The following is a 26,199-nucleotide window of genomic DNA, read 5'->3' as shown; positions in this document are numbered from 1 at the left end:
TATATATTATAATACAATGTATTGTGTAATTGTTTGAAGTGTAAATTTTAAGTTTTCCATTTAATGGAAATGGAAAACTAACACAGTGTATAGCAGTACAAAGCGGAGTCAGACAGGGTAACTCGTTAAACCCACTTCTCTTTATAGTGTATTTTTATGTATGAGAGAGTAATAAAACAATAAATTATGTATGCAAATCCCTAAACTGTTGATACGGGTGACTCAATGAAAAACAGATATTTGTCAACAAGTTTACAGAAGTATATAGGAAAACAATTTTAAATTGAGTATGATCACCAGGTATAAAGGTTGGAGCAGAATAGAATACAATAGTTGTGAGTGTTACTAATCCCTAAATAAGGTTGCCAGTGTCGGAGTGATGGAGGTTAACAGGTACTAATGAATTTGCAAGAAATGTAAGATGTTTATTTTATTGGTTATATATAACCAAGAAAAGTTTAATAAGTACCTACCTATTTGCAAAATAAAGTTTAATTCTTTAGATAAAATAAAACGTTTTATTTTATCTGAAATGAGTGCATTCCACGAAGTAAGGGTTTCAACAATCAAACATTTAATTCTTTAATTCCAGGAATCTACGACAGTAATTGACTAGATAATTACCTTCTAAACTTATTCCACAGAAAATGTGATAGTGGGTTTTTCCATTTTGTAGGAAGGTCCAAGTGGCGTATTCAAAATTCTTAACAGTTCACTAAAAGTAGATACTTCAGTTGCAAGGTGCAGTTTATTGTGTATACTAGTGTTATGGAAAATTTGGAAGTGCCGTGTAAACGCCGAAAAATTGGTCCTCTAACAGTTAATGAAAAAACATTAATATTTAATTGTTTTAAATCATTTACAGACAAACGTTTATGTGAAAGTGTTGATGAGACCGTTGAGTTAGTTAGCAGTACACTTGGTGTTGGGAAATCTACGATTTACAGAGTTATTAAAGAAGAGAAATGTGGTAGTTTTCAAATGCCACGTAATGCTCCAGGGAAACCAAAATTTCAAATAGAATATCATTTTAAAGAAGGACTTCGACGAAAAGTGCATGAATTCTTCTTTAGACAAGAATTTCCAACATTGGATAAAGTTCTTGTCTCAGTTCGAGATGATAAGGATTACCCAGAAATGAGTCAAAGTACGTTATGGAAACTTTTAAAAGAAATAGGCTTCCGCTGGAAAAAGAATCCCAGAAAGTCTATTTTATTAGAAAGAAGCGATGTAAAAATACCCACTACGATGTAAAATCAAAACTGATGGGAAAATAATAAAGCAGGAAGCAAGGTTTAGATATCTGGGAATAGATAGAACTAGTTACGGAGATGTTGAAGAAGAAGTACGACAAAAAAGCTTAATGATGACACAATCTGGAAGAACAAACATCTAAGACTAGACACAAAAACAAGAATCTATTAAGCAGCAATTAGACCTATATTAACATACACGGCGGGGACAAGACCTGACACATCTAAAACGAGACGACTACTAGAAACAGCAGAGATGAAAATACTTCGACGAATATCAGAAAAAAGTCTGTTGGATAGCGAGAGAAGCGAAAACATAAGAAGAGCATGCAATATAGAAGATATAACTGGATGGGTGACAAAATGGAAACAGGAGTGGAACAAACACATTAGTAGAATGGCAGAGGATAATATAGTACGAATAGCACGAGTTAAGTCACCAAATGAACGAAGAAGAATTGGCAGACCAAGAAAAAGATAATGCGATAATATAAACAATTTAGGAGGTAAATATTGAAGAAGAAACAGACTTTAAAGCCTACATACAAGAAGGAGGAGAAGAAAAAGTAAATTTTAAGTGTATAAAAAAAGGTAGTGTTAGTGTTTTACATTTTCTGTATTACTATTTAGGATCAAGTCTACTAAACTACTTATACTTGATTGTATGTGTTTGTATGAGTGTGCATGTGTGAGTGTGTGTGCGTGTAGAACGTGGTTGGTGTATGGGTCTGTGTTTTTAATAAATAGAGATAATACATTTACGTATCATCAAGACCTGGTAGGTCGGACTCGTAGACTAATGACTAAAAAGTCCTTTCCTTATTCTGCCTTTGTTTCCCCCGCGGAACTTTTGGCAATTGTTTATAGTAGACACTAGCTATTGCTCTTCTTTTAGGTTGTAGAAGTCGCTGCTTCTCTCCTTCTAATCATCTCTATTTTCAGTTCGCCTCCTTTAAATGCGACGAAGATCTAGAGGACTTTCATCGTAAATAAATGTGATAATTGCATTCCAAGCTGTCTCCCACTCTTCACTGACTCCAGGACAAGACAGGCACTCTAAAGAATCGTCATGTTTGAAGCGATATAGATATTCTCGAATGTAACAGTCCTCCTCCTTTGTTTTAATCCAGTTAAATTCGGCATTAACGCCGTGATAAGGTTGCTCTTACTACTCACGCTTTAGCACTGACATGCTCCACCTTTTACTTGAAATTGAATTGGGCATTACTTACCATTTAAAAGTACCAAAGGAATGGTTTTGACGTGATTTAATGTTCTCCAATGCTCAGCGTTATGGTTTTCATCTGTTTTCGACTAGTAATAAGCACTGTTTCAGTTTTGTGTTTAGCTGGTTTTAAATTGACTGTGTTTATCCACTAGAAGATTCTCACGAAGACGATTCGAAAGTGAGATTTATTTCCTTAAGGTTCTTTGCGACAATCACCACAACTACGTAATCGGCATATATGCTCCGAGCCTCTGGTCATTCTAGATTTAGTAACTCATCAGAAAGCTTGCATAAAGTAAAACCAGTTGTTGAAGTTAACAGCATATTTTATAGCAATATGGCCACCAGGCAGTACTGTTGTTAAAAATACAAACTATATAATATTTCTTTGTACCTTTCTTTCCTCTAATCCCTGCGACCGCCTTCTAAGCTGTGTTAATGACACGTCTAAGTGTTCTATTCGAAAACCATACTGATTGCTGTTGAGCAGCGGTTTAACTACTGCTTCGATTCTTTACTGGACTAGTCGTTGAAATATTTAACTGGTGATTTCTTCCCTTTTTGGAGAAACGCTAATCGTTTTTGCTTCCTTATATACGGGAAAGTACCCTCCTTGAGGCACGTATTTTAAAACTTGGAACATTGCAAATGATTCTTTGGTGCCTGCTTTTGAAGCGATGTTTGGGATATTATCTAAGTTTGGAGTTTTATTATTTCCTACTCTATTACTTCTCGATTGGAGAAGCCTCGCACACCTCGATTGGATTATAAAAGTGTTGCTGACGAAGCAGCGCATTAAAGATCCTCTCTAGGGGCTAGCATGTAAGTGTCGGCATTGAATCGGATTTTCAGGTGAGTCTCGACCAACTTATATATCCTGTCCTACGAATTATTCTCCAACTCATTGATAAGCTCCATTTAGCATTGTTTTAGCTGACTTTGATTGCGTTAGTCTTCTGCGTATGTTTTTGTACTCTGTCACCAGATCGTCAGAGTTTTGGCATCTCCACCCACGCTGAAATGCTCTTTTCGATCTTTTTACGAGGCACTTTTTACGTAGAGCGCTGATGTGGTCATTCCACCAGTGTGCCAATAAACGTTGGGTTTTCAGGACATACCTGCGTCGCAGGCCTTCACGACCACTTTCATCAGCTCCTTGTTCTTATTTTTAGCGTTTCCAGAGGCAATTGTGTACTAGGACCACACCTACACATACACACACACACACATGATTTGTGAATTGGAAATAGAAGTTTGACGTCTAAATATATTAATATTATGTGATGTCGCTAATGACAACAGTCTACTTTGATATAAAAAAAGGTATTTAAATGCCGTTACATGAATAAAAATCATTCATGTAACGATATGAATTCCCAGCTATCGCCGCCGGCTTACCACCAGTCTGTACGTACGCACTTCCAGCGTCAACTTCCACTTCCACCGATGCGCGCTGGAGACGGAAGATCGGCAACGGTATAAAACAACGTACACCACAAGAGAGAAGCAAGTTCCGCCAGAGTATTGATCTGGTGGGAACCCCACCGGATCTTTGAGTATTAATCCGGTATTGGTATTGACCAGAAGACCAACTGCTTCTGCTAGAGTATTGGCCTAGTAGGAGCTGCCGAACCCAGTCTTAGAGTATTGATACTGTGACTTAGTATTAATTAGTCACTTCCCGCTCGTTGTCGGAACGAATATTGACCGATCCGTCCACTTCTAACCCAGAGCATTGCTTCTCTTCGACGTGTAAAAGTGTTTTGACTTATTATATTTAAGCTTATTTTATTATGTTGTTTATTCATTCAAAATTATATTTTTATTCAAATTAAACTTGTGTTTTACCGAGCCTAGTGTCTACAACAGAGCTATTATAATATGCTTTTGGAAAATTAATATTTGACAAATTTGTCAAAGTGTTTCTCTACTTTTGTCCGATGTTGTGTTTGTCGTCAGTAAAAATTATACGCAATATACTTACTGAACTCAAAGCGGAATAAATATTTTCGTCAATATAATCCGAATCTGGAAGTTGGATGAAGCCACTGTCGTCACATACCAAGCTCATATACTTTAAAAGGACCTTCCTAAAATAATTAACTTAAATTTAGTTAATATATTTTTCATTAGAAACTTGCGTTATTGGAATAAACAGGGTTGACCCCTCAAAAGAGTCTACCCTGAGAGTTGACAATATTCATTGGATTTTGTGAAAATGCTAATACCGATCGATTTTTGTCCCATTTTCAACGCACCACCTTGAAAATTGGACACTTTTGATGTCTTTAATTTTTTAAACCTGTTGTCCGATTTAATTGATTTTTTAAAAATATTATAGCCTTATTCTTTAACAATATCTCTGTAATATAATTGTTGCTAGACAGGTAAATTGTTATTGTATACCAAGTTGACCAATCAGACTGTTTTTCGCAATGTTCGCAACACCCTGTGAAATATTCTAGCGTTTACAAAACACTAAAATTAAAACCCAACTATAACTTTAGGTTTTCTTATCATTTTGTTTTTGGATTTATTTGTTTATATTAGATAATAAAAAAGTTAGGTACTTTAACAACTAGCCATGTTTTTCATCAATAAATCCTCATTTTCTGCTTAGTTTAATAAACAAGCCTAAAGTAAGCTATCCGAAATTAACAATTTGATAGATATCAAATTGTTAACAGTCAAAAAGTGTCCGGTTTGTTCCGAAAATAAGGACATATATTTATTCCAGATTTAGCCATACGGCTCACACTCCCTCTAAGGGGAAAATTCACAGATACCTTACGTATCAAAAGGATTGAGCTCTGGTGGGACTCTTTTCGTCGTCTAGTCTCGGGGATAAGATTATTTCTTATAATTACCCGGTATTGATCTGCTATTCGTTGTTCAGATACTTAGATATTTGGGTACTCCCTGCAAAATTTGGCATACAGATGTTGTCGATAGCCGATCGTTTCTCGACCGAGGTTCGTCACTTTGTAATAGAAGCGCAAAATGTTTTCGTTTATAGACACAGTCTATTTTATGCGCTGCCTCGGTCGTCCCGCTTGAGTGAGCGCCGGCTGATGTCCCAGCGCAGCACCTTCAGCGAGTGGAGCTCCTGTTGTTGTTTGGCTCACTTGTGGTTCTTCTTGTTGTTGGGCTGTAGCTGATTGTATGACAGGGGCCCGCCTCCTCAACACCCTGCCACCGACGTCTCGCATGTTGTCACGTCCAGCGCCGGCTCCAAACGTGCCCTAGCGATCCCCAGGCAGCGACCCTAAACATAAATTAATAATCTCCATTTATTATTATTTATCATTATTATTATTATGCAACTCACTTCTGCGGCAGTAAGCAGGGAATGGAGCAGGGAAGTTGGCAGCTTGAGTATGTAAATACGTCGCTCGCTATGCCATTACTCATGCCACTGCTGCTGTCGTACGCTCTCTTCGTTGGCGGTTTTTTGGCCGAAATCACAGGACTTGCAGTGCGAGTGATAGTGACTGTTTACATCTGCTCGCTGTCTTGTCGGTGCACGGACTTACTTGTTTATAGTTTATTAAATTTTTCGTTGACTTTGTTTGAGTGGAGCAATGATCAAATGCTGAAGTTTTTAGAGTTATCTGCTAATGAGGGATTGTTGTGGGATTCTTCACATAAAGACCACGAAAAAAAGCACAATGTACCCGATGCGTTTCTCCTTTAAATTTAAATTTGGTCATTTAAAACTATATTAATTGCTTTACAAACTTCCGGCAAAATCAGTGAAATTGCGGGTGATGATACTTTAAACAATGCAAACTTTGGTAACTGTTCCCAGTGGCCAAATATCGTAATGTTATTGCCAAGCGTATTTTTGGTGGTATTGGAATTTGGTGGTATTTTAGTATGTTTTTTATCATGGGCTCAATTTTCTGAAGTAAAAATTCAAAATCTATGCGTGACATTCTGCAAAAGTTAAAAAATTCTCCGGATTCCTCACAAGCCAGTTCATTAAAAAAGTTTGTCATATTTCCTCTGTAAAAAAATGTATGAAGCCATTTTCAGATTATTATCCAAATAAAAAACTTTTTCAACATCAACGTTTTTTTTCTACCTCATTTGTTTTTAAAACGTTAAGATAATTTTTTAAACTTAAAACAAATAGAGAGGAAATATTAAAATTAAACACATATTAAAATTTTTTGCAACAATATAAGTCAGAAAATAATGAAGTTACAGAAATTCTACGCATAGCGTATGAAAGAAGAACAATTATTCTATAAACATAATAAAAAAAAATAAAGAAAAATAATTTTAAATATTGCAAACTCATTTTGCAAAAACATATAAAGTTTTTGCTTATAAACAATTACAATAACTTTTTAACTATTGCCTGCAGGAAAATTATTTTTCATTTTTGGAAAGCTTGCATTTTTCTACAAATTAAAAAAAAAGTTTTCCTAGGACAATTTGGTCTTCTATATATACTTACTCCTTTGCCGTAAGAGATTTATTGTTTGCAAATTTTTGAACCATTTCTATATGTCGATATTCGTTGGGATTAGATTTTGATTCTGGACAGATGGTTACCGCTGGAAATGGTATGGAATAAATAGGAGTTTCTTGAGTGGCGAATGTTACTATTACTGGACTTCGAATCCATTTATCATAAACTTGTAAGATGGCGTAAATGCAGGATGAAAGTGTTATGGTAAAAACAATAAACCACCATGTCCTAGAAACAAAAAATGTAATTATAAAAGACACTAACACGTACACATAAACCTACACCTAAAAAATAAAAAAACACTAACAACATCAATGCCAATAAAATATATTCCTTAACACTAGAAAGTCTGGCTTAGCATACCTACCAAGAAAGCCCTAAGAAATCATTTTGGTCCCAAGATCTTAAATCAATAAAAACCTAGTTTAAAGAAATTATGTTAACCATAGACGATATAATTTGATTTTATTTTTTAGTTTCATTGTTTAAACATTTGAAACACCATACAGTTTGCAGTTTTTCGTATTAGCTACACATTACCTTATTAGAGCTGAGACACTGATTAAAAGTATGATTTCCTTTACAAAATATTTTCAACTGACATTTTTTTCGTTTTCGGATAGTAACAGTAGTAACAATGCTAGTTGTTAATAGAACCGGTGTTGCTGGGTGTAGTACTAGATTTCGGGAGGCAAGATATGGAGCCCATAATTCTTCACACAGCTGAAGAATAAACTTATGACGACTGAGTCTACCTCCAGCTACTTCTTTATAAACAATCCAAGTATTTATTGCTTCTAAGTCAAGAATGGTATAAAACATGTGCATAGGCCATCGTTTTGAAGCAACTTCTGTAATATAAAGATGCGTCATTTGATCCACTACGTCAACCCCATATTTGGTTTGATTATAAAAACTAATTGAATGGCTTTTTTGAGAAACTGTACCCTCTTTATGGACACAGTGGAGGTTACCCAGGAAACGGCACTAGGCATGGGCTTCAGTCTGGTAAAGGTATCTTGATCGGGGTTCTTTGCAGCTCAAATATAAGAGATACAAGACTGAAGTACGGAAGAGAAAAAGAAGAAAAGAGAATTTTGGGCGCCACCCTATCTGTGAATAGGGAATAAAGAAAGTTAACTGACACGAGGGAGATAAGAAAAGACAACGAGAATAATATGAAAAAAATAAGGTATACTGTAGCAAAACAAATATAGAGAGAGTAGTATTTATATCTTGGAGTAATCACCAAATGTAAATAGGCTCTACTTACTAGTACAGAATAGAATGAACACGAGTTGTCCTCAGGTAGTTTTACTTCTGGTTTTATTAATAACATAAACGTAAGGAGTAGCACAATTAGGCTGGCAGATGAGTGAAGGTATCGTAAAAGAAGTACAGGTTGGTGTATTATTGAGGTATTCAGGCAGAGCATCGAACAGGCAACAAAGAGAAAGAACGTCTTTGGCGGCGTCGGTCAGGCAGGCAGCAAAGAGAAAGTACGTGTAAAGCAGCGTCGGTGAACCAGGTAACGAAAGGGAAGTACGTCCAACGGTGAATCAGGTAATAAAAGGAAACAGCAAACAGAGTTGATTATGTGTCTGCAACGACAAGAAAGAAAAGTTACTGTAGGAAGCACGTTATGAAGATAGATGGATAATGTTGAATTGGAATTACACTTACCGCCGTTTGATGAACACAACCGCATGCAACAGGAACCACAACGAAAATGAATTTGATTTTCGATATTTAGACCAACTAGGGATAAAAAAAGAGGAGAGGTAGTTGCCGGAGAGTGCCAAGCGAAAATGGTACTTAATTGACAAGTCCGGTGCGGTCTTATTTCCTATACTATACTTTCCTATACTGACTGAGAAGGTTATTTCATAAAAGAGTCACATCTCAGCCTTTCTTAGAAAATATTCTGTGTTGCTTGACAATAGGAACGAATTTATTTGTTAACAGGAAGAGTTTCTATTTAGCTAACGAAAGATAATAAGAGAAAGGACAACTTACTGTGAGACGTTTCGTTGTTGCGAGCAGGCGTGACAAATCGCTCGTTGCTTAAGAGTTATTTTTAATGGGCCTAGTAAAGTATATGGATATAGGCGACGTGAATGTACGATATGGAGTACCTTCAATGTTTCCATTCCAAAAATTAGCAATGTCACAGTTAAAATGCCAACTCAAAAGGCGTATAAAGATACAATTGCAATACTAGAGGCCAAAAAAGGAAATTTGACTACACTGCTTCAATGGGTGGAGGAACTATTCAAACCATTTTACGAAAATATTATTCAAATATCAGCAACTAAGAAAAAATCCAAGGAAGTCATAAAATAAACTGTATGATATTAAAATTCTTTAATAATAAATACCTTTGTTTGGAAACCGGACATTTCATAACTGAAACAACCTAAATCCATTTTAAAAATGTTTATTTAAACAGTTTAGTAACGATTTAGATGTTTTTGTTTTTGATAAATTCTTACGTTAGGTATAATCCATGATACTAATCTATTATTATAAACTCTCAAAACGTTTTTTTCATCTCCTGCAAACTGTCCGAATGAGACTTAAGTTGTTTATGAGATAAGCAATCAACTAGGAAGTTTTTTTCCATCGACAGCAACATCAAACAAATTTATTTATTAAGACTAAAGGTCGTGGCATATTATCATGCACGTTGCGTTTCCAGCACATAGCGTTTAGTTTCCAAAAAATATAATTTAAATGGTTTTAAATATGAACAACGCACACTGTCCGGAACATAGCGTTTTAGACACTTAACGTTTCCGTTCAGTAAATTTGAAAACAATATTTTACTGATGCCGACGGCTACGTAACGAGTCGTGACCTTTAAATTAAAGTTTTAAAATTTTGCGTTAATTTGGGTGCGCAGTGTATTTTTATGCTCACTTTAGAATGACATAGTGTTTAATAGATTAATAGAATTCTTACCTTTCGAAGTATGATCTATTTTCCCCAAAATACTGAAAGCCATGAATACTTGTACTTTTACAGTATTCCTTAAAATAGTTTCTCACACTTTTAAAAAATGGTTTTTTCTGTTTTTCTGTCATAGTTAAGAGGTTAAGTGTTATTATAATGTAGGAATCCGTTGGTTCAAACCCGTATTTCGACGTGCCCTTCCATTTTAATTTAAATTATCTGATTACAACTGTCTCAACGGGAAAGTTACTACGTATGATATAGCATGCAGTGGCAATGTTATCTTGATGATTTTGTGTCAGATGCGAGTGAATAATATATATTTTTATTGATCCTTGACATTTTATTTAATTTATTTTAAAAGGGTTACACTGACACGATTGATAATACTTCGCCGTATAAAAGTGATTTGGATGACTCTCGCTTTCATATAATTTTCTGATCATGGCGATACTATAATTAGCACTCAATGAATTGTGAATATACAGTAAGGGGCAAACTGATGGGAAAACTTTATTAAACATTATTGTAAATATTATATCAGGTTTAATATTCATTCTTTCCAGCATTGCCGGATTTGTGACTCTATCCGTCTGGGAGACACGGAGAACGAGCATGTAGACCCACATTTCAAAGACTTCTATCTTTTTAACCCATTAGTATCTGAATTTAATTTTTACCAAGTTTATGATCGAATGAAATAAAAGTACCTGTTAAATATCTTACGTATAAGAAACTTTAAAGGCAAAAAATGGCATTACATAAAATATATGTAACGCTACTACTAACGGCACTACTGTGAACAAATTTGACATAATATATACTTCATCTAATTTACTTACCGTTGCACGTCATTCGCGTCATAGCCCGTGAGGTCACATGATACCAATACGAAATATTTAGACGGTAGGTGTTCTTTTTTAGAATCACTTTGCTGAGTACACTGGCATTACAGCCACTAGACATATTTTATTAGATACGCGTAGAAATAATATTTAAATATTTTTATTAATATTAACTTAATATATTTGTATAAATGCATTATAAAGCGTTTTTATAAAGAACAATTATTGTTCGGAACAAACTGTAACTGTCGAACGAAGGTGATATTTTGGCATAAATTGGTAACACTTATTTGATAGTTGCGGTGTTGACTAATGTTAAAAAGTAATGAAAAAAGTGTTGTTTTTTCTTTAAGTATTCCATTTTACATCTTTATCCGTATAATCCGTTTTGTTGTATAATCCACTTTTGCAATAATTATGTGACCTATTTGATTTAAAATGGATTCAGGATTTTTTTATACTTTGGCAACTATGTCGACTTCGATCTCTGTCAATGATAATGACGTGCAAGCGTAAGTAAATTAGATGGACTGTACCTACTTAAAACTAAATTTTTCCAGTACTTTTTGTGAAATATATAATGACAGTCCATTTTGAACAGACTGTTCTTGTACTTGAAGAACAGTTGTCAACAGCACAGCGTCTTCTTTTATTATTTGGAACATACACTAACAAATTGTTAGTTAGAATAAAAAATTCTGTTATTGGAGTTACTAAATTTAGACGAAACTGGTCTTCCGACTCCTTTTGGTGGGTTTTGAAGTTTTTGGAGATAATACTGGGCTATATTTCGTCGAAAAGCTAGCTGTCGTAATTGGTCATAGTGACTTTTTTTATATAATATCCAGGCATTATTAAATGCTGCATCTAAGAGAAAGCTAAATATACACCACCAACATTTTCGGGATCGGATACCAATTCTATAACATGACATGTTTTGGTCCATTAAATTTGTTGCTCCCATTGACAACCTTCGACAACCATTGTGGTACTTCAATGTATCCTGGGATGATGAAACATCTGACCAGATACAACTGACCTCTGTACTTGTATGTGTTACATTTCTAGTGTTATTTCTATAAAAGAACACCTATCCCAAGATCGAAGCTCTTGGCAGCTATACAGCTGATTGATCTAGTCACTTTTGTCAACGAATCTCGTCCAATTTTCATGCTCGCTCTGACTCGACACGATTGGAGCTCTTGGCAACCACATTGCTGGCTGATCTAGTCACCTTTGTCAAAGGGTTCTCCTTCCGATCTTCCGATATTTGATCTGACTCGACGGTTGCGCTCCCTTGAGCTTATTTTTCTACCCATAAATTGTCAATCGTATTTAACACATAAAAGAACTGATACCACACTCTACTCGGCATTATATGCCTTTTACTCAAAACCTCTCTGATTGTATTAGTCGTGTTTTATCACCAGCACAATTGTTAAAATTTTCACCAAACTGGCATTTTCCTACCGTGGAGGTCGTCGAAATATCATTACTTCCCGGCTGTTATTGAAGACTTTCTTCTGAAATGCGACACCACACCGAGATTTCGACGCTGTTCTTCTTCTGTTTTCGCACCCCACGGAATTCTTATAGGAAAAAGGGCCTGTTTGACACAGTCTTCTTTGACACAATAGGTCGAAAAATTCTACTGATTCGACGCTATTCTTTTCTAACTGATGGCATTGTACGCGTTGTCAATCTGAGCACAGTTTCAGATGGCATCCAACAATGTCCTGTGGTCAAAATATGACCGCCGCTTATTTGTCGATCCATATTTTATTCTTACTTACTTCTTTATTGGTATATCGATCTTTTCATGTCTATTCTTTATACTTATACTTTCAGCTGTTCTTAAAAACATTCGTTTTTTGAGCGGGATAATGTTTGGGAAAGTATGTAGTATTTATTTTAATATTTTACGTTTAATATTTTTCTTATACTGTACTATAATGTGACCTAATTTAAATGGTATATTCTAACTTATTTGCTTTAAAATATATTGTTTCCTGTTATTTCGTAAAATCTCATTGTAAAACTGGCTAGCTCATTTATTTTGTTTTAAGTTCAGAGAATTGGACTTTCTCTTTTGTTATTTTTGTGTCGCCAATACACACAAAACGTGTTAAGTATCATATTACTGTGACCATTAAATTGGATTGTCGCTATTCAGAAGCGTCCTACAATGGGGTTAATTTATGGGGGAGCACTTGTCTCATAGACTACCTAAGAATGGCGAGAGCGTTTCTGACCATCTCAAGACACACACTTCATATCAAGACAGCGTACTGAAAACATCCAGTTTATCGGTTAAGTTCTTTTTTGAGCCTCGGTGCCAGGCGTCGCGACGTGGTACCCACGGTAATCCACTGACCACGCCAATCAATATTTCAAAAGGTAAGTCGATTCTTTGTACCGATAACAGTAATGAGTAATGCTAGTTAATTCTCGTAATTTATCCACTTTCTATTTTTCGCTAATGTATTTACAGTCAAAATATTGTATTTTTTCTTCGATTATTATTCTAATATCATTTAACCAGCGACCTCTTAAGTTTTACACAAAACAATAAGTAACTTTTGGTATAACCGGAAGTAGAAAATAGATAAAAATATTTTCATTAAACAGTTCACTCTTCAAAACCCCTTAAAATTCTCCAAAATCCAATTTTCATGATTCAGATACCTTTAGCGCTGGTTGTTCGAACGCTAATCAAAACTTGATTGTAATCAAATATTTAATTACAAGCAAATACATCACAGCAGCTGTCAAAATTATTAAAAATGGCTTATTATTATTAGTGATTTGTAAATAAAAACAGGAAATTAACATCAGAAAGAGTATTAGTTGGTTTATTTTAAATTACAACGCATAAAATTGAATAAAATAAATCAGTCAACATAACCTCAAAATGTGACGTACCTATTTGATTTTAATTAAATATTTAATTACAATTAAGTTTTGATTAACGTTCGAACAACCGGTTTTTATTTTTCGAGATATTTCTAATTGACCGTTTATCTGCCGCACCGTGTATATTTTAATAACATATTACAATTTACATAATTATTGTAATTTTATATAATAATATACTTAATTTTACTCTTTTTATTTTTATTTATTTATATAAATTTTTTAGTTATTTTCAAAAAATTGATATTGGAAGCTTTTTTGAAGTAATTAAGTAATAAATTAATAAAAATAACTTTACAAACTCGCATTTTAATGGATTTTCTATGCCTTTTCTGTAAAATTGTGTCACTTTTCTATATAATTTACCGGTCTTCATCTTTAGTATTTAAAAACAAATACTGATCTTACATTGTAAAAAATGGCGTTTAATTTTTTTGCATATATTGTTTATTACGTCATATTCTTATCACCAAATTTATCAAAATCTGTTGTTAGATACCTATATCAAAGAATGTCTCAAAAACGCTGCCTATTTGCTAATTTCTGCTGTCTATTATTCAAACTATCGTACTCGCGTCTCATCTGTTGAATTCCAATAACAAGCCGGTTCAAGATAATTTCTTTGATATTTTTTACTACAATATTTGTATTTATTTGTAGATTTGATATTTTTAAAATATCTACATTTATAAGGTGGATATTTTCTGAAAATTACAAAAATAATAAAACATTTATATATTATTGAGTATGCTTATATTGACGAAAAGTTGTTACAATTTTCAATTATCATTTCCTGACCAATGACCATAAAGCTTTACGTTAAAATATAACCTAATTGTTAAGAAATATACAATTTCCAACATCGACAGCAGTGAAAATCCTGTAAAGAGTCCCAATAATCCTCCGAAATTAGCCAAAAAATCCAAAGGTCCATACAATTCATTACGTTCGGAGTATATAAAGTCAGCTGTTTTAAAGAAAATAGTCAATTTGGATAGAGACATACTAAAAAAGAAATATTTATATTAGAGAGATAATTTTTTTTTGGTAATTTTGTTTTTTAAAAAGCGTTTTCAGAGCTTTTAGCGTTATCAAATACTAAATACGTCTCACGCTCCCACGCATATTATATTAAATCAATAATCTATCACACACGTTTAAATACCAAATAACACTAATAAATAATTGAAAAAAAAACTTTTAGTTGACGAACATAACTCGATCTGTAACATTATATGTAATTGAATATTTACAGTTTGTTTAATTAAACCAAAAATTTGATGTACAAACTAACACCAATGAATTCTGTGTTTACTGGTTTCTTCGAACATAATATTGTTAACTTTTCATTTAGGTAAATAATCTCACGTCTCAATGTAGAACAATTCCAATCAAGGAGCAAAATGCCAAAATGTTGATTTGGATTTATAAACATTTTTTAAAGTGAAAATTTTCGTAGGCAACCTCAAAAAAATTTAGTTTTTGATTGAGAAAAATCTTTACTTGACGATGGGGTTAGCGTCACTATAAAAATGGTTCATACTGCAATGTAAGTTGCACATATTTGGCGCTAATCGACTAACTCAGTAATACATAATAATTTTAATACTATAATATTTGAACTGCTCATTTATTTATTTATCTCTTTTATTATTCATAATTTCTGCGTTTTCTTGGTTTCAACATTTTTATAAATTAATAAGTAATTATTAAGCATATTACAGGTTTCTATTGATACCATATCAGTCCTTTCGTCTGCCTGTACGATAACATTTGCAACAAAAGTCCGAAGGACTTGAAATTTGTTGCATGGGTTCCTATTGATATAAAGAAGAACCCTGTTGAATTGTGTCTTCTTCTTATTTTTAGGCGCTGTACTCGGATTCTGGACATTCTTTTACGCATTAACCCCACTTTTTCTATTGATAAATTAAATAAGTTACCAAATTTATGATATAAGTTTAATATGGGTTCAAAAATTAATAAACGTTAAAAAGAGGTAAACATTTTAAAGTGTAATGTAATAAATTGATACCCTTTCAAAAATGATTTTACTACTTTCAATTTTACGTCAAAAGAACTCTTTTACAGTGGTCAATACGTGATAAAAATTTTAAAACGATTCATTGCATATTTTTTAAACAATTAAATTTGTTTATCCCGAATTTGCACACCAAGATGGCTGCCCTAGGCTTTTGTCTCTATGGGCCCTCTTAACGTCCATAAGATAAATTGCAGACCAATCGTTCAGATCGAATTGAAGGCATATTTTAGTGCACTCTGTTTATTTGTTCTACTCCTCATGTCTACTAGTCATAAAAGTGATCGACTGGTTTGGTGCAGAGAACGGACAAACTGGGACCCTGAATGGAATACTACTGTCTTTACTGATGAATTAAGATCCTGTTTGTGCCCGTGCAAGGCTAAGAAAGTGACGTGGTGAACGACGGAATATCAATTTTTTATGAAAAAATGTATGGAATGAGTGGCTATCGCTCATGTAAGACGGGCATCTTTGGTTTCATCAGAGGAAACATGACCGTGCGTCATGGATGTTGGACCCACATGATCTGCCTTAAACACGATTTAAGGCACTTTAATTCACTTTTCCAACAAGATAATGCGCGACCACGTACAACCGGAATTCCGTTAGCCTATTTTGAAAATAATTAAGTCGATTTTTTGAGTCCCCAAATCTTCCGATCTTTTACTCATTAAGCACATCTGGGACATTATAGAAAGGATATTATTTCATTTACCTACGCTATCTTCCACAGATTCAGCTAGCAAGCAATATTTTAACCCAGCCTGAGAAACTTGTACACCCCGTAAGTATGACATTCTCTTCTTCTTCTCGTGCCACTCCTATCGGAGATTGGAAATCATCATGGCCACTGCGACTTTGTTAGCAGCGCGCCTAAAAAGTTCAATCGAACTACACCCGAACCATTCCCGTAGATTACGAAGCCACGATATTTTTCTTCTTCCCACACTTCTTTTGCCCTTAATTTTGCCCTGCAAGTATGACATTGGGGTGATATAATTCATTGGAGCGAGGAGGATTATCTCGTGTAAACAGGAATCTCTTCACCCCGCTCCAATGCATCAGATCATCCACTCATCCCCCAACAGTGCTCTAATGCACTATAGAGGCTCTCTTATCAGCAAAGTGCTTGGCTTGTCATGTGGGAGTCCTAGGTACAAGGCCTCCCGAAATCCTTCCCTGAACAATGCAAGCCAGCGTAAGGTCTAGTGACTTGACGCTCAAGGATGTGGGCCCCTCTTCTCCGTTTTTTTTTTGGGTTTTGTTAGTATTTTTTATGGCTTACGTCTTTTGTTAATTTTTTTTGGTGGTCGAAGCCTTTGTTTTTGTTTTTTGTAAAGAATTTTTTGAGGGCTGTCTAAAACATATAAAATCAAAATTATTAAATACACTGCCATGCCAAAGGTGAGCGCGTTTTCTCCTTCGGATAGAGCTTCCATTATTTAGACTTTATTAAATGTTTGCTAATGTTTGTTCTTTGGGTCTTCTGTGTTCCCATCTATGGTACACATCATACCTTAACATCTCTCGCAGGATCCGGTTTGGCTGGTCTTCCAACTCCCTTATTTGTTTTAGGTTTCTGATTAGGAACTGTTGAGCTACGTATCTGAGCAAGTTTGCAGGTTCTCTAAGGCAGTTGTGTGCTGATTGAATCTTCTTTTTCTTGCTGTGACGTGTGTGTCCCCATGCAAGAGATGCGTATGTAATTATTGGTAGTATGATGTTGTTTATCAGTCTTAATTTTGTTTTCATAGCGAATTTGCTTCTTCTGTCTGTGAGTAATAGATCAGCTCATTAGGAGTATGCCCAACAGTGTTACTGAGTGTCGAAGACATCAAGGAGGCACAACATTATTATTTTTTTAAATTCTATCCAAACAGTTGAATTTTTTTGAAATTTTGATTAATTAAAACACTTCACGAGACCTGTATACAGAAAATTTATTGTTGTAATAAATTTCGTATTACAAGGTATTCTTGTTTCTGTCACTTTATATAAAAAGGAGACACAGAGCAAAACAAAGAGTGATTACGAATAAAAAAAAACCATAGAATTTAAACCGATCTAAATGTTATGCTACGCATCTTTTATATTATTTTAAACTATGCTTACCTAGATGGATCTATAGTATTTGTGTTGTTTGTAATCTGCGCTCTATAAGCAGGAAGCCAATTCCATTTTGATTGCGATAATTCAACGTTATAGGATAAATCAGCACACATTGGTAAACAATCGCAAGCGGTAAAATTACCGTGAAATTTATGTTTTTTGGTCTTATTTTTTAAATCACTAAAATTTGGTAAGTTTAGTATATGTAATTTATCCGCAGCATGAAGCATACATCTTTGCTTTTCAACACCACAGATGCGTGTTCCATTTTCTCCTAAAAAATCATATAATATATAATCATATCATAAACCAAATACCTGAAAGGTCCTAATATTAAATATATAATATAAATAGTTTAAAAAATAAGTCGACAGTATTTCATTTATTTATATATGAAAAACAATTTGTTAAATGACTAATTTGGCTACTTTTATTGGAAATGTTTAGGATGTAGATGTTATCCTAAAACAATTTTCTCAAACAAAAGATAAGTGGAAAAATTCATCTGGTAACATTACCCATTTTTATACTTTACTCTTGTGTTTGAGAAAACTAACTTAGGATAACATTATCATAAATATTTTTATTACAAGTAGCCATATTACAGCAAAGTCATTTAACAAATTATTTTTTCATAAATAAATAAATAAATAACACATATTTCATAAATATAGCTCTTAAATAAATGTAAATTATTGCATCACATCACATACAGTCTTACAAACAATAACATCAAATTAATTTTCTTAATAACAACAAGAAAGAACTTCCTGACTGTACCAGTATCATTTTAATTTAACTTGTACGGGGACCTGAATAAATTGTACTGGTCGAAACCAGTAGTTCTAAGTTAATAAAATAGACTGTAAGTCTATTATGTATTTCTACAAACCTATTTAAAATGGACTCACATGTTTAACCAATTAATCAATTTAATTAATTTGTTTGATAATAATTATGGTCATGATTAGAGAATGGGCAACAAAGAAATCCAAATATTATATTATCCAGACGATGCCGTATTAATCGCTGAGACAGAAGACGAGCTCCAAAGATCAACACACATCTTCAATACAACAGCCAAGAAATACAATATGATAATATCACAAGAAAAAACCAAATGTATAACAACATCTAAATACCCACTACGATGTAAAATCGAAATTGATGGGAAAATAATAAAGCAGGAAGCAAGGTTTAGATATCTGGGAATAGATATATCTAGTTACGGAGACGTTGAAGAAGAAGTATGACAACAAAGCTTAAAAGCAAGTAAAGCGTCGGGATCTCTTAATGACACAATCTGGAAGAACAAACACCTAAGACAAGACACAAAAACAAAAATCTATAAAGCAGCAATTAGGCCTATATTAACATACACGGCGAAGACAAGAACTGATACATCTAAAACGAGACTACTACTAGAAAAAAAAAGAGATAAAAATACTTCGACGAATATCAGGAAACAGTCTATTGGATAGGGAGAGAAGCGAAAACATAAGAAGAGCAATCAATATAGAAGACATAAATGGATGGGTGACAAAACGGAAACAGGAGTAAAACGAACACATTAGGAGAATATCAGAGGATATGATAGTACGAATAGCACGAGACGGACGAAGTCACTAAATGGACCAGAAGTATTGGCAAACCAAGAAAAAGAAGGTGCGATAATTGAAACAATTTAGGAGGCTAATATTGAAGAAGAGACAGGCTTTAAAACCTACATACAAGAAGGAAGAAGAAGAAGAAGAAGAAGAATAAGGTAATAATTATATTTATTTTGTCCTTGCTATTCCCTATTAAATATATTAGTAGATATATAACATGTTTTCTGGCGCAACACCTACGTGAGGTGTAACATGAAACGTGACATAATACGTCACGTATTATGTCACGTATTATATATTACATGTCTCGTATTAGGTCACCTTTTATATCAAACATCACGTAGGGTTTGCGCGAGAACACAGGTTTTATATCTACTTATATTTGTTAACGTTTTATGGCAAGAATATCTTTAAAACGTATGCAGTCGCTAACACAAGGTTTCTCATTTTAGTTTTTTCACCCAACTAAATTTTTATTGTTCCCCTTATTGGGTGGAACTTCCTGAAGCCTCGTGGTGCACCACACATGAGATTTCAACTATCAGCAGCATAGTAGATGCCATGCAGAACTCAATAGCTCGTTGAAATCACAATATATTCGATCCCCAGCATCTTCACCAACATAAAATCTACTCATTTAGCAACAATCTATCCAATCAACATCTAAAGCCATAAAATAGTTATCCTATTAACTAAACGAATTCATAAGTATCAATTTAAAATATTCATTTTATATATAATAATAAAACTTCATTATATTTTTTTAACGTGCAATAAATATGATTGGGTAATATTCTGTTTTATTTGTTACATCCAAGCTCATTTTTCAGATTTGCATATAAAATAAGACGTTCTCACACCAGAGAAATTGAGCTAGATGGAGGGAAAGCTATTGGCCCCCAAAAAAATTTATAAATTTGTGTTAAATTTATTTTGGATTTTCTAGGTTTCCCAATAATTATTATTTTACGACATTTTTTAATTATAAAACGTACAGACTATCATAATTTCGTATAATTGAATAATGTTTTGTTGTTACATATCGGATGGTGACTTGTAAAACGGTCCATAGAAAACTCTAATGGGAAATTCTAAACTGCTGAATTCCTACTATTTCTGCCTAATTATTTTCCATCAAATGTCATGAGATACTATTTGTAGAAGACTGAAATCTGTATTGAAAACAAATGTAAAAATTGTTCTACGAATTAAACACATTCCAAATTTTTTTCAAAAATGTACATTTTTAACAAAAAATACTCTGGTATTATATTTTTGCAAAATGTTGCAATGTGTTTAATTCTTAGAACAATTTTACATTTGTTTTGAATATAGATTTCCTCTACAAATAGTTTCTCATGATTTTTCATGTAAAATAATTAGGAAAGCAGGAATTCATTAGTATCAAATTTCCCACTAAGTTTCCTATGGCCCGTTTGATGATTCACCAACCGGTATATCTAGACAGTTAGGTGTTAAGCTTTAACCTACTTGGCATATAAAATCCCACACATCCACAGTAGTATAAAGTAAAGTTGGTAAGGCACTCCACTTTACAATTTCTAACGGTGTATATTTTGAAAAAATGCAATTCTTTTTCGTAAGAAAAATAACAATTTCGTTTAGCTACATCATAATTCTTAAGAGTGCTTGAAGTTGTTATCATGTACGGTGTAACACCAGCAATAACAACCTCATTATCCGGTACCTAAAAAATTAAAAATTTAATTATGTATATATGCTTAAAAACTTAATATTTGTTATTTGATTTGCTAAAGGACGTACTCATATTTCTTCTTTTGTCGTGGTTCTTCATTCTTCTCTGTCTTGGATTTCCAGGGAAACTTTGTACATATCATGGCCAATAATTCCTCTGACTTGATCTACTCAGTGGTTATTTACTATTAATTCTACCTCCGAGGCCTTCGATTCGAGGCTTCTATGTCTGAAGTGTCTGAGGCACACCTTATGTATTTTTGTTGACCGAAATGCACGAAACTTTGTTTCGTGCATTAATAAAAGTGTTCAGGTACTTTAAACATAGACATAATAGAGTAGAATACAATAACATAAAATAAAATACCTACAATCAAATCGAGTCGATGATCGAATCGAATCGATTATCGACTTGATTTGATTATCAAACTAAATCGATTATCGAATTGATTATCGAATCAAATTAATTAATGGTTCAAATCTATTATCGAATCGGAATCAAATCGATCATAGAATTAAATCGATGATCAAATCGGAATAGAATCAAATCAAATATCAGAGATAATCAAATATGGAATCGAATCGTTTATCGATCCTGATTGAATTGATTGTGGAATCAATTATCGAATCGTATCGATTTTCGAATTGCATTAATTGTCGAATCGAATAGGAATAAAATAGAATAGAATAGAATAAAATAAATTAAAGTAAATTAAAACCGTCGCTCCTTGCTTAGACTATAAGGAAGCTATAATTCTTCTCCTCGGTAAATCCCAGAGTGCTACATCCCGTTTTTAGTTTTAAATAATATGGTAATACTTTTTAACTATACACAGCATACAATGAATCCGAGGTCATAACATTCATAAAGATCGGATGTCTGCGCTGGATGGGCCATGTTGAACGGATGTTGGAGACTGAAACACCAAAATATATAATAAGGCAAACAGCAGTAGGGAGAAGGTCAAAGGGAAGACCCAAACTTAGATACATGGAACAAGTGGAACATGATCTGAAAACACTTAAGATTACCAACTGGAAAAACAACAAAGCAAGAAACAGAACAGAATGGCTGAAAATCCTAGAACAAGCCAGGACCTAGAAAGGGTTGTCGAGCTACTGATGATGATGAATACCTTATTTTGACACTATTATCGAAAAGGGCACATCTTTTTGTATAAGAATGTCATATTTTTTCTCATGCTCTCGACTTTAATAGCTATAAAATAAGAACTGTGTTTGAAAAAAAGTTAAGAACATCATGACCCGTCTCTAAAAGATAATAAGTGGGCCCATATAGAGTGCAAGTGAATCATAAACATAATGAAGATGATTTCTATCGCAGACAAGAATTTTATGAATTAATGATGGATCGATGTAGTCATGATCCGCAATTCATATGAAAATGTATTTTCTCAGATTAGGCCATCTTCAACTTAACAGGTACAGTAAATAGGCAGAACTGTAGGTACTAGGCACAAGAGAACTCTCACTAAGCGGTGGAAGCCCATGCTCAGTATCCACAGCCAGTCAACGTGTGAGCGAAAATAGTTGGTAATAGTAGGTCCATTTTTTATTGATGGTTCATTGAACTATGACGATAATTTGGATTTACTTCAACAGTCCAGTTCAACGGTTCAACAAGATGCATTATGCCATGACATATACATGAATACCTAAATAATGGTTTTCATAATAGATGGATTGGCAGACGAGGATTTTTAGAGAGGCCAGCTAGATTTCCTGATCTGTCACCACTAGCTTTTTTTATGGGGATACCTTAAGCCAAAAGTTTACGTTAACAGACCTGATAATATTGATGAACTTTGATAATTTAATTAATATGTCCAAGTAGCGAGCGTTTCATTTGTCTTTAAGCTACTCTTTAAGGTACTATGTATATGTACCGCCAATACATTAATTAAAACAAAAAAACGAATTTCAAAAAATTGTGACCTTTATCCACTTGCTACTTCAACTTATAAATTAAGATCATAACTAAGCACATAATCACTTTGCTTTATATTAGAGATTAACTATAAAAAAATATAACTTACTCTAAAGTATCCCTGACTTAACAAAGGTAGTCTTGATGGAAGGTGAAGTAAAACCTGCAAAAGAAGTCAGATTTTATTATAGCAGTGTTACATGTTAAATAAATTTTAATGTACAAAAAAATTACTATTGATCTCTTGTATATATTCATAAGAATATTTTCTTAAATAGATTATTTTTAATAATATTCTTATCTAACAAATAAAAGCACAAGAACGAGCTCTTAGTATGTTCAAAAACGAGAAAAGGTATCATTGTAAAACTAACAACAACTATAAAAAAATGAGTAAAATTACAAGTATACAAAACAAAATTGTAAAACACAATACAGTCCTATAAATGTTTGTAACACTGTTTACTGTAGTTACATATATGGTGTCTAAATCCAAATGATTCCGGATATTAAATATCCTGTTTGACAAGAAGCTCACTCTGGACCTTGCTGACCTCTGTAACTTGTAATGGTGGCCTCTTAATCGTTTACTTTACTTTAAAGTAAATATTGTGTTTAGATTTCCAAGGTGTAAGACCCGTATTTTCCTTGCCTAGTTTTAATTTAAAATTGACCAATCGATGAATGCCCTATCACCCAAACTTTGTCTTACTATGCACTGGCACTGAAGTTTTCTAGTCAAACAAATTGTAGTGTCCATTGGGTCGGTACTCTCTTAACGACTCACAGTCATTTGGATAGAATAATCCCTTTACAAGGCAACGATATCGACTTTACAACAAAAACACTCAATAATATGACACCACAAAAGGCTTCCAAAATTAAAAACGACGAAGAAAGAAGCAAGAAATCCGATTATAATATTCCAGTAAACTATGATTAAGAGGTTTTTGAGATATTTTTGCCTAGAAGGTTTAACGAAAGAAACTTTGGTAATAGAAAATAAGTTTATTTTTAAAAAAATCCTGATTTTACTTACTTTGAAACCTTGAAGTCCTGTTTTGCAACTTGCGTCTATATCTTCTATAGTCGATTTAAAATTTATTGATAAACCATTTGCAAGTCCAGAAAAGAGCGCTCTTCTAGGATAGGTGTGTTTATCTAAATGTTCAGCGTAACCAGTTTCTATAGTCCAATCATTATGAGTTCTATTAGCGTTGTGAAAATTTGAATTAGATATACTAAAAAAAATCGGTTGCCTGTAAAGTCGGTTTTACGGGCGAAGATTTTACGTGACAACGTCTTTTTCTCGGTAGAATATTTATTGATATGAATATTATTAAATTGCACAATAGGAACAAGGAATTGAATGAAAATAAGAATTGCACAAATTTTAATTATAGAAATATATTTTGTTTACTAAAACATTGTACATGTAAACTTAAACTTAACTAATTTCTATTTGAGTGATTTTGTTGAGGATAGGACGATGATAGGAGAAATAGCATCGCACCAGCGGACCGATCATGTTTGAGTGGGAGAGAGACGCAAGGCATTCGCCGGTCCGGCGGGCCTCTCTCTCGTTCGGTGACTCATTGTAACAGACGTGAGCGGGCGTTACACTTTTTCATGAGTGACTCCGAGCCACAACCTAATTTAAGACGTTGTCACGTCAATAAAATATTTTAATTGCAAAATACTTTATAAATAATATTATTTTAGAATGTAGATGAATGAGAATTGAATGATGATGAATTAGAATAAAGAGTCAGAACAGAATGAACCTGATGCTTCTTGTTAAATGATAAACTAAAATAAAACTATTGCTTCTAAATATTGGCTGGAAAACTCAATTAGTCATACAATGCCTTTTCATAAAAAATATGTCTAGGCATATATGTCTTAATTTTAGGCACAGTTTCTGCAATCTTGTCTAAGATTTTCTTCAATCTTAGTTCTGTTGTATCGAGCCATTGTGAAAAATCGCAATTTAGATAAAGGTTTGAAATAAGCCCACTTATAACATTTTGTTTTTATTATATTTGTTAACTATTTATCTTTTAATATTTTAATATAACATAAATAAATAAACAATCACTCAATTTAAAATAATATAAGTAACCAGTATATACCTTCTACATCTAATTCATATTTAACATAGCCTGTAATTTGCGGGTAAATTTTTTGTCTTTCGTTTTTGAAATCTATAACACTACATTCAAATTGATTAATAATGGGAAATACAGTTTTTTCTACGGGTATTGGCCTATTTTAAAAGCTGTTATATATAAATTAGAAGGTTTTTTTTTTCAGAAAAATGGCTTTGGCAGCGCCAATTAGCCAGACTTGTTTGTGTTTATTGTTCAAATTGACTGAATTTTAATCACTATTGATTGCAGATTCATAGTCAAAATTTTCTTATTATCAGTTATCAATGTTAGTACTACATATACCTAATATTTTTATGGATACATAAATTTTGTTTTGATATATTTTTATTTTGTTTTTTTATTCCTTTATTATTTCTTATACAGAATGGCCCCCAAAGTGCTATTTTATTATTTGTACTCTTTCTGCTGTGGTGTAAACATCAGAATATTGAATTTTTATTCTCACATCTAGTAGGTACTTCTAAAATAGATAAGCGATCTTATTGTAAACTGTTAAATTCGATCGAAAACAATCCGCTGTACTGCTCGGTATAAAGCGGCGTCCTCATTGAGTTGACATTGTCGATCGACTCTGTCTATCGACACTGTCGACCGACAAATCGAAAAAGCTTCGATGTCCACACCAGGTAGGCAGAATATTTGTCGACAGTCGAAACGAAAATGTGTGACGAAGATGACACCATTATTGTTTGTGCCGCATTTGTTATTATCACAACTAAAAAACGTAAATCATCGCGTAAAAGAAGATTTTGGGTTCGACCAAGCCTTCAAAGTAGAAATCGGTATAGCGGTAGTAACCTGATGGAAGATTTGAAAAAGGATGATATCGATCTATTGAACCTTGAATACAGATGTAACGGAGGTTTTAGAAATTTTTTTTCGAATGTCGGAAAGTGAATTTGAATATTTGTTGCAAAAAATCGGGCCAAAAAT

The 26,199-nt window shown here is 33.4% G+C and overlaps 2 protein-coding genes across 2 annotated transcripts in view; both read right to left on the bottom strand.

Annotated features, from left to right (window-relative positions):
• The window catches only part of LOC140448618 (pickpocket protein 28-like), a 33,865-nt gene extending 23,821 nt beyond the window's left edge, over positions 1-10,044 (bottom strand). The window contains exons 1-3 of the mRNA XM_072541715.1: positions 9,920-10,044; positions 6,944-7,186; positions 4,466-4,571 (exon numbers count right to left, since the gene is read on the bottom strand). Of these exons, the coding sequence (XP_072397816.1) occupies positions 4,466-4,571; positions 6,944-7,186; positions 9,920-10,041 (471 nt within the window). The 5' untranslated portion in view covers positions 10,042-10,044. The remainder of the gene's footprint in view (positions 1-4,465; positions 4,572-6,943; positions 7,187-9,919) is intronic.
• Positions 10,045-14,419: 4,375 nt separating this feature from the next.
• The window catches only part of LOC140448617 (pickpocket protein 28-like), a 36,131-nt gene continuing 24,351 nt past the window's right edge, over positions 14,420-26,199 (bottom strand). The window contains exons 5-9 of the mRNA XM_072541714.1: positions 24,135-24,336; positions 23,205-23,258; positions 20,923-21,139; positions 17,825-18,095; positions 14,420-14,673 (exon numbers count right to left, since the gene is read on the bottom strand). Coding sequence (XP_072397815.1) covers positions 14,448-14,673; positions 17,825-18,095; positions 20,923-21,139; positions 23,205-23,258; positions 24,135-24,336 — 970 coding nt within the window. The 3' untranslated portion in view covers positions 14,420-14,447. The remainder of the gene's footprint in view (positions 14,674-17,824; positions 18,096-20,922; positions 21,140-23,204; positions 23,259-24,134; positions 24,337-26,199) is intronic.

Source organism: Diabrotica undecimpunctata, chromosome 8 (assembly GCF_040954645.1).
Source record: "Diabrotica undecimpunctata isolate CICGRU chromosome 8, icDiaUnde3, whole genome shotgun sequence".
NCBI classification, from domain to species: domain Eukaryota; kingdom Metazoa; phylum Arthropoda; class Insecta; order Coleoptera; family Chrysomelidae; genus Diabrotica; species Diabrotica undecimpunctata.
Note: the sequence above shows the minus strand (reverse complement) of the source record. Positions and strands in the feature narration are given on the sequence as shown.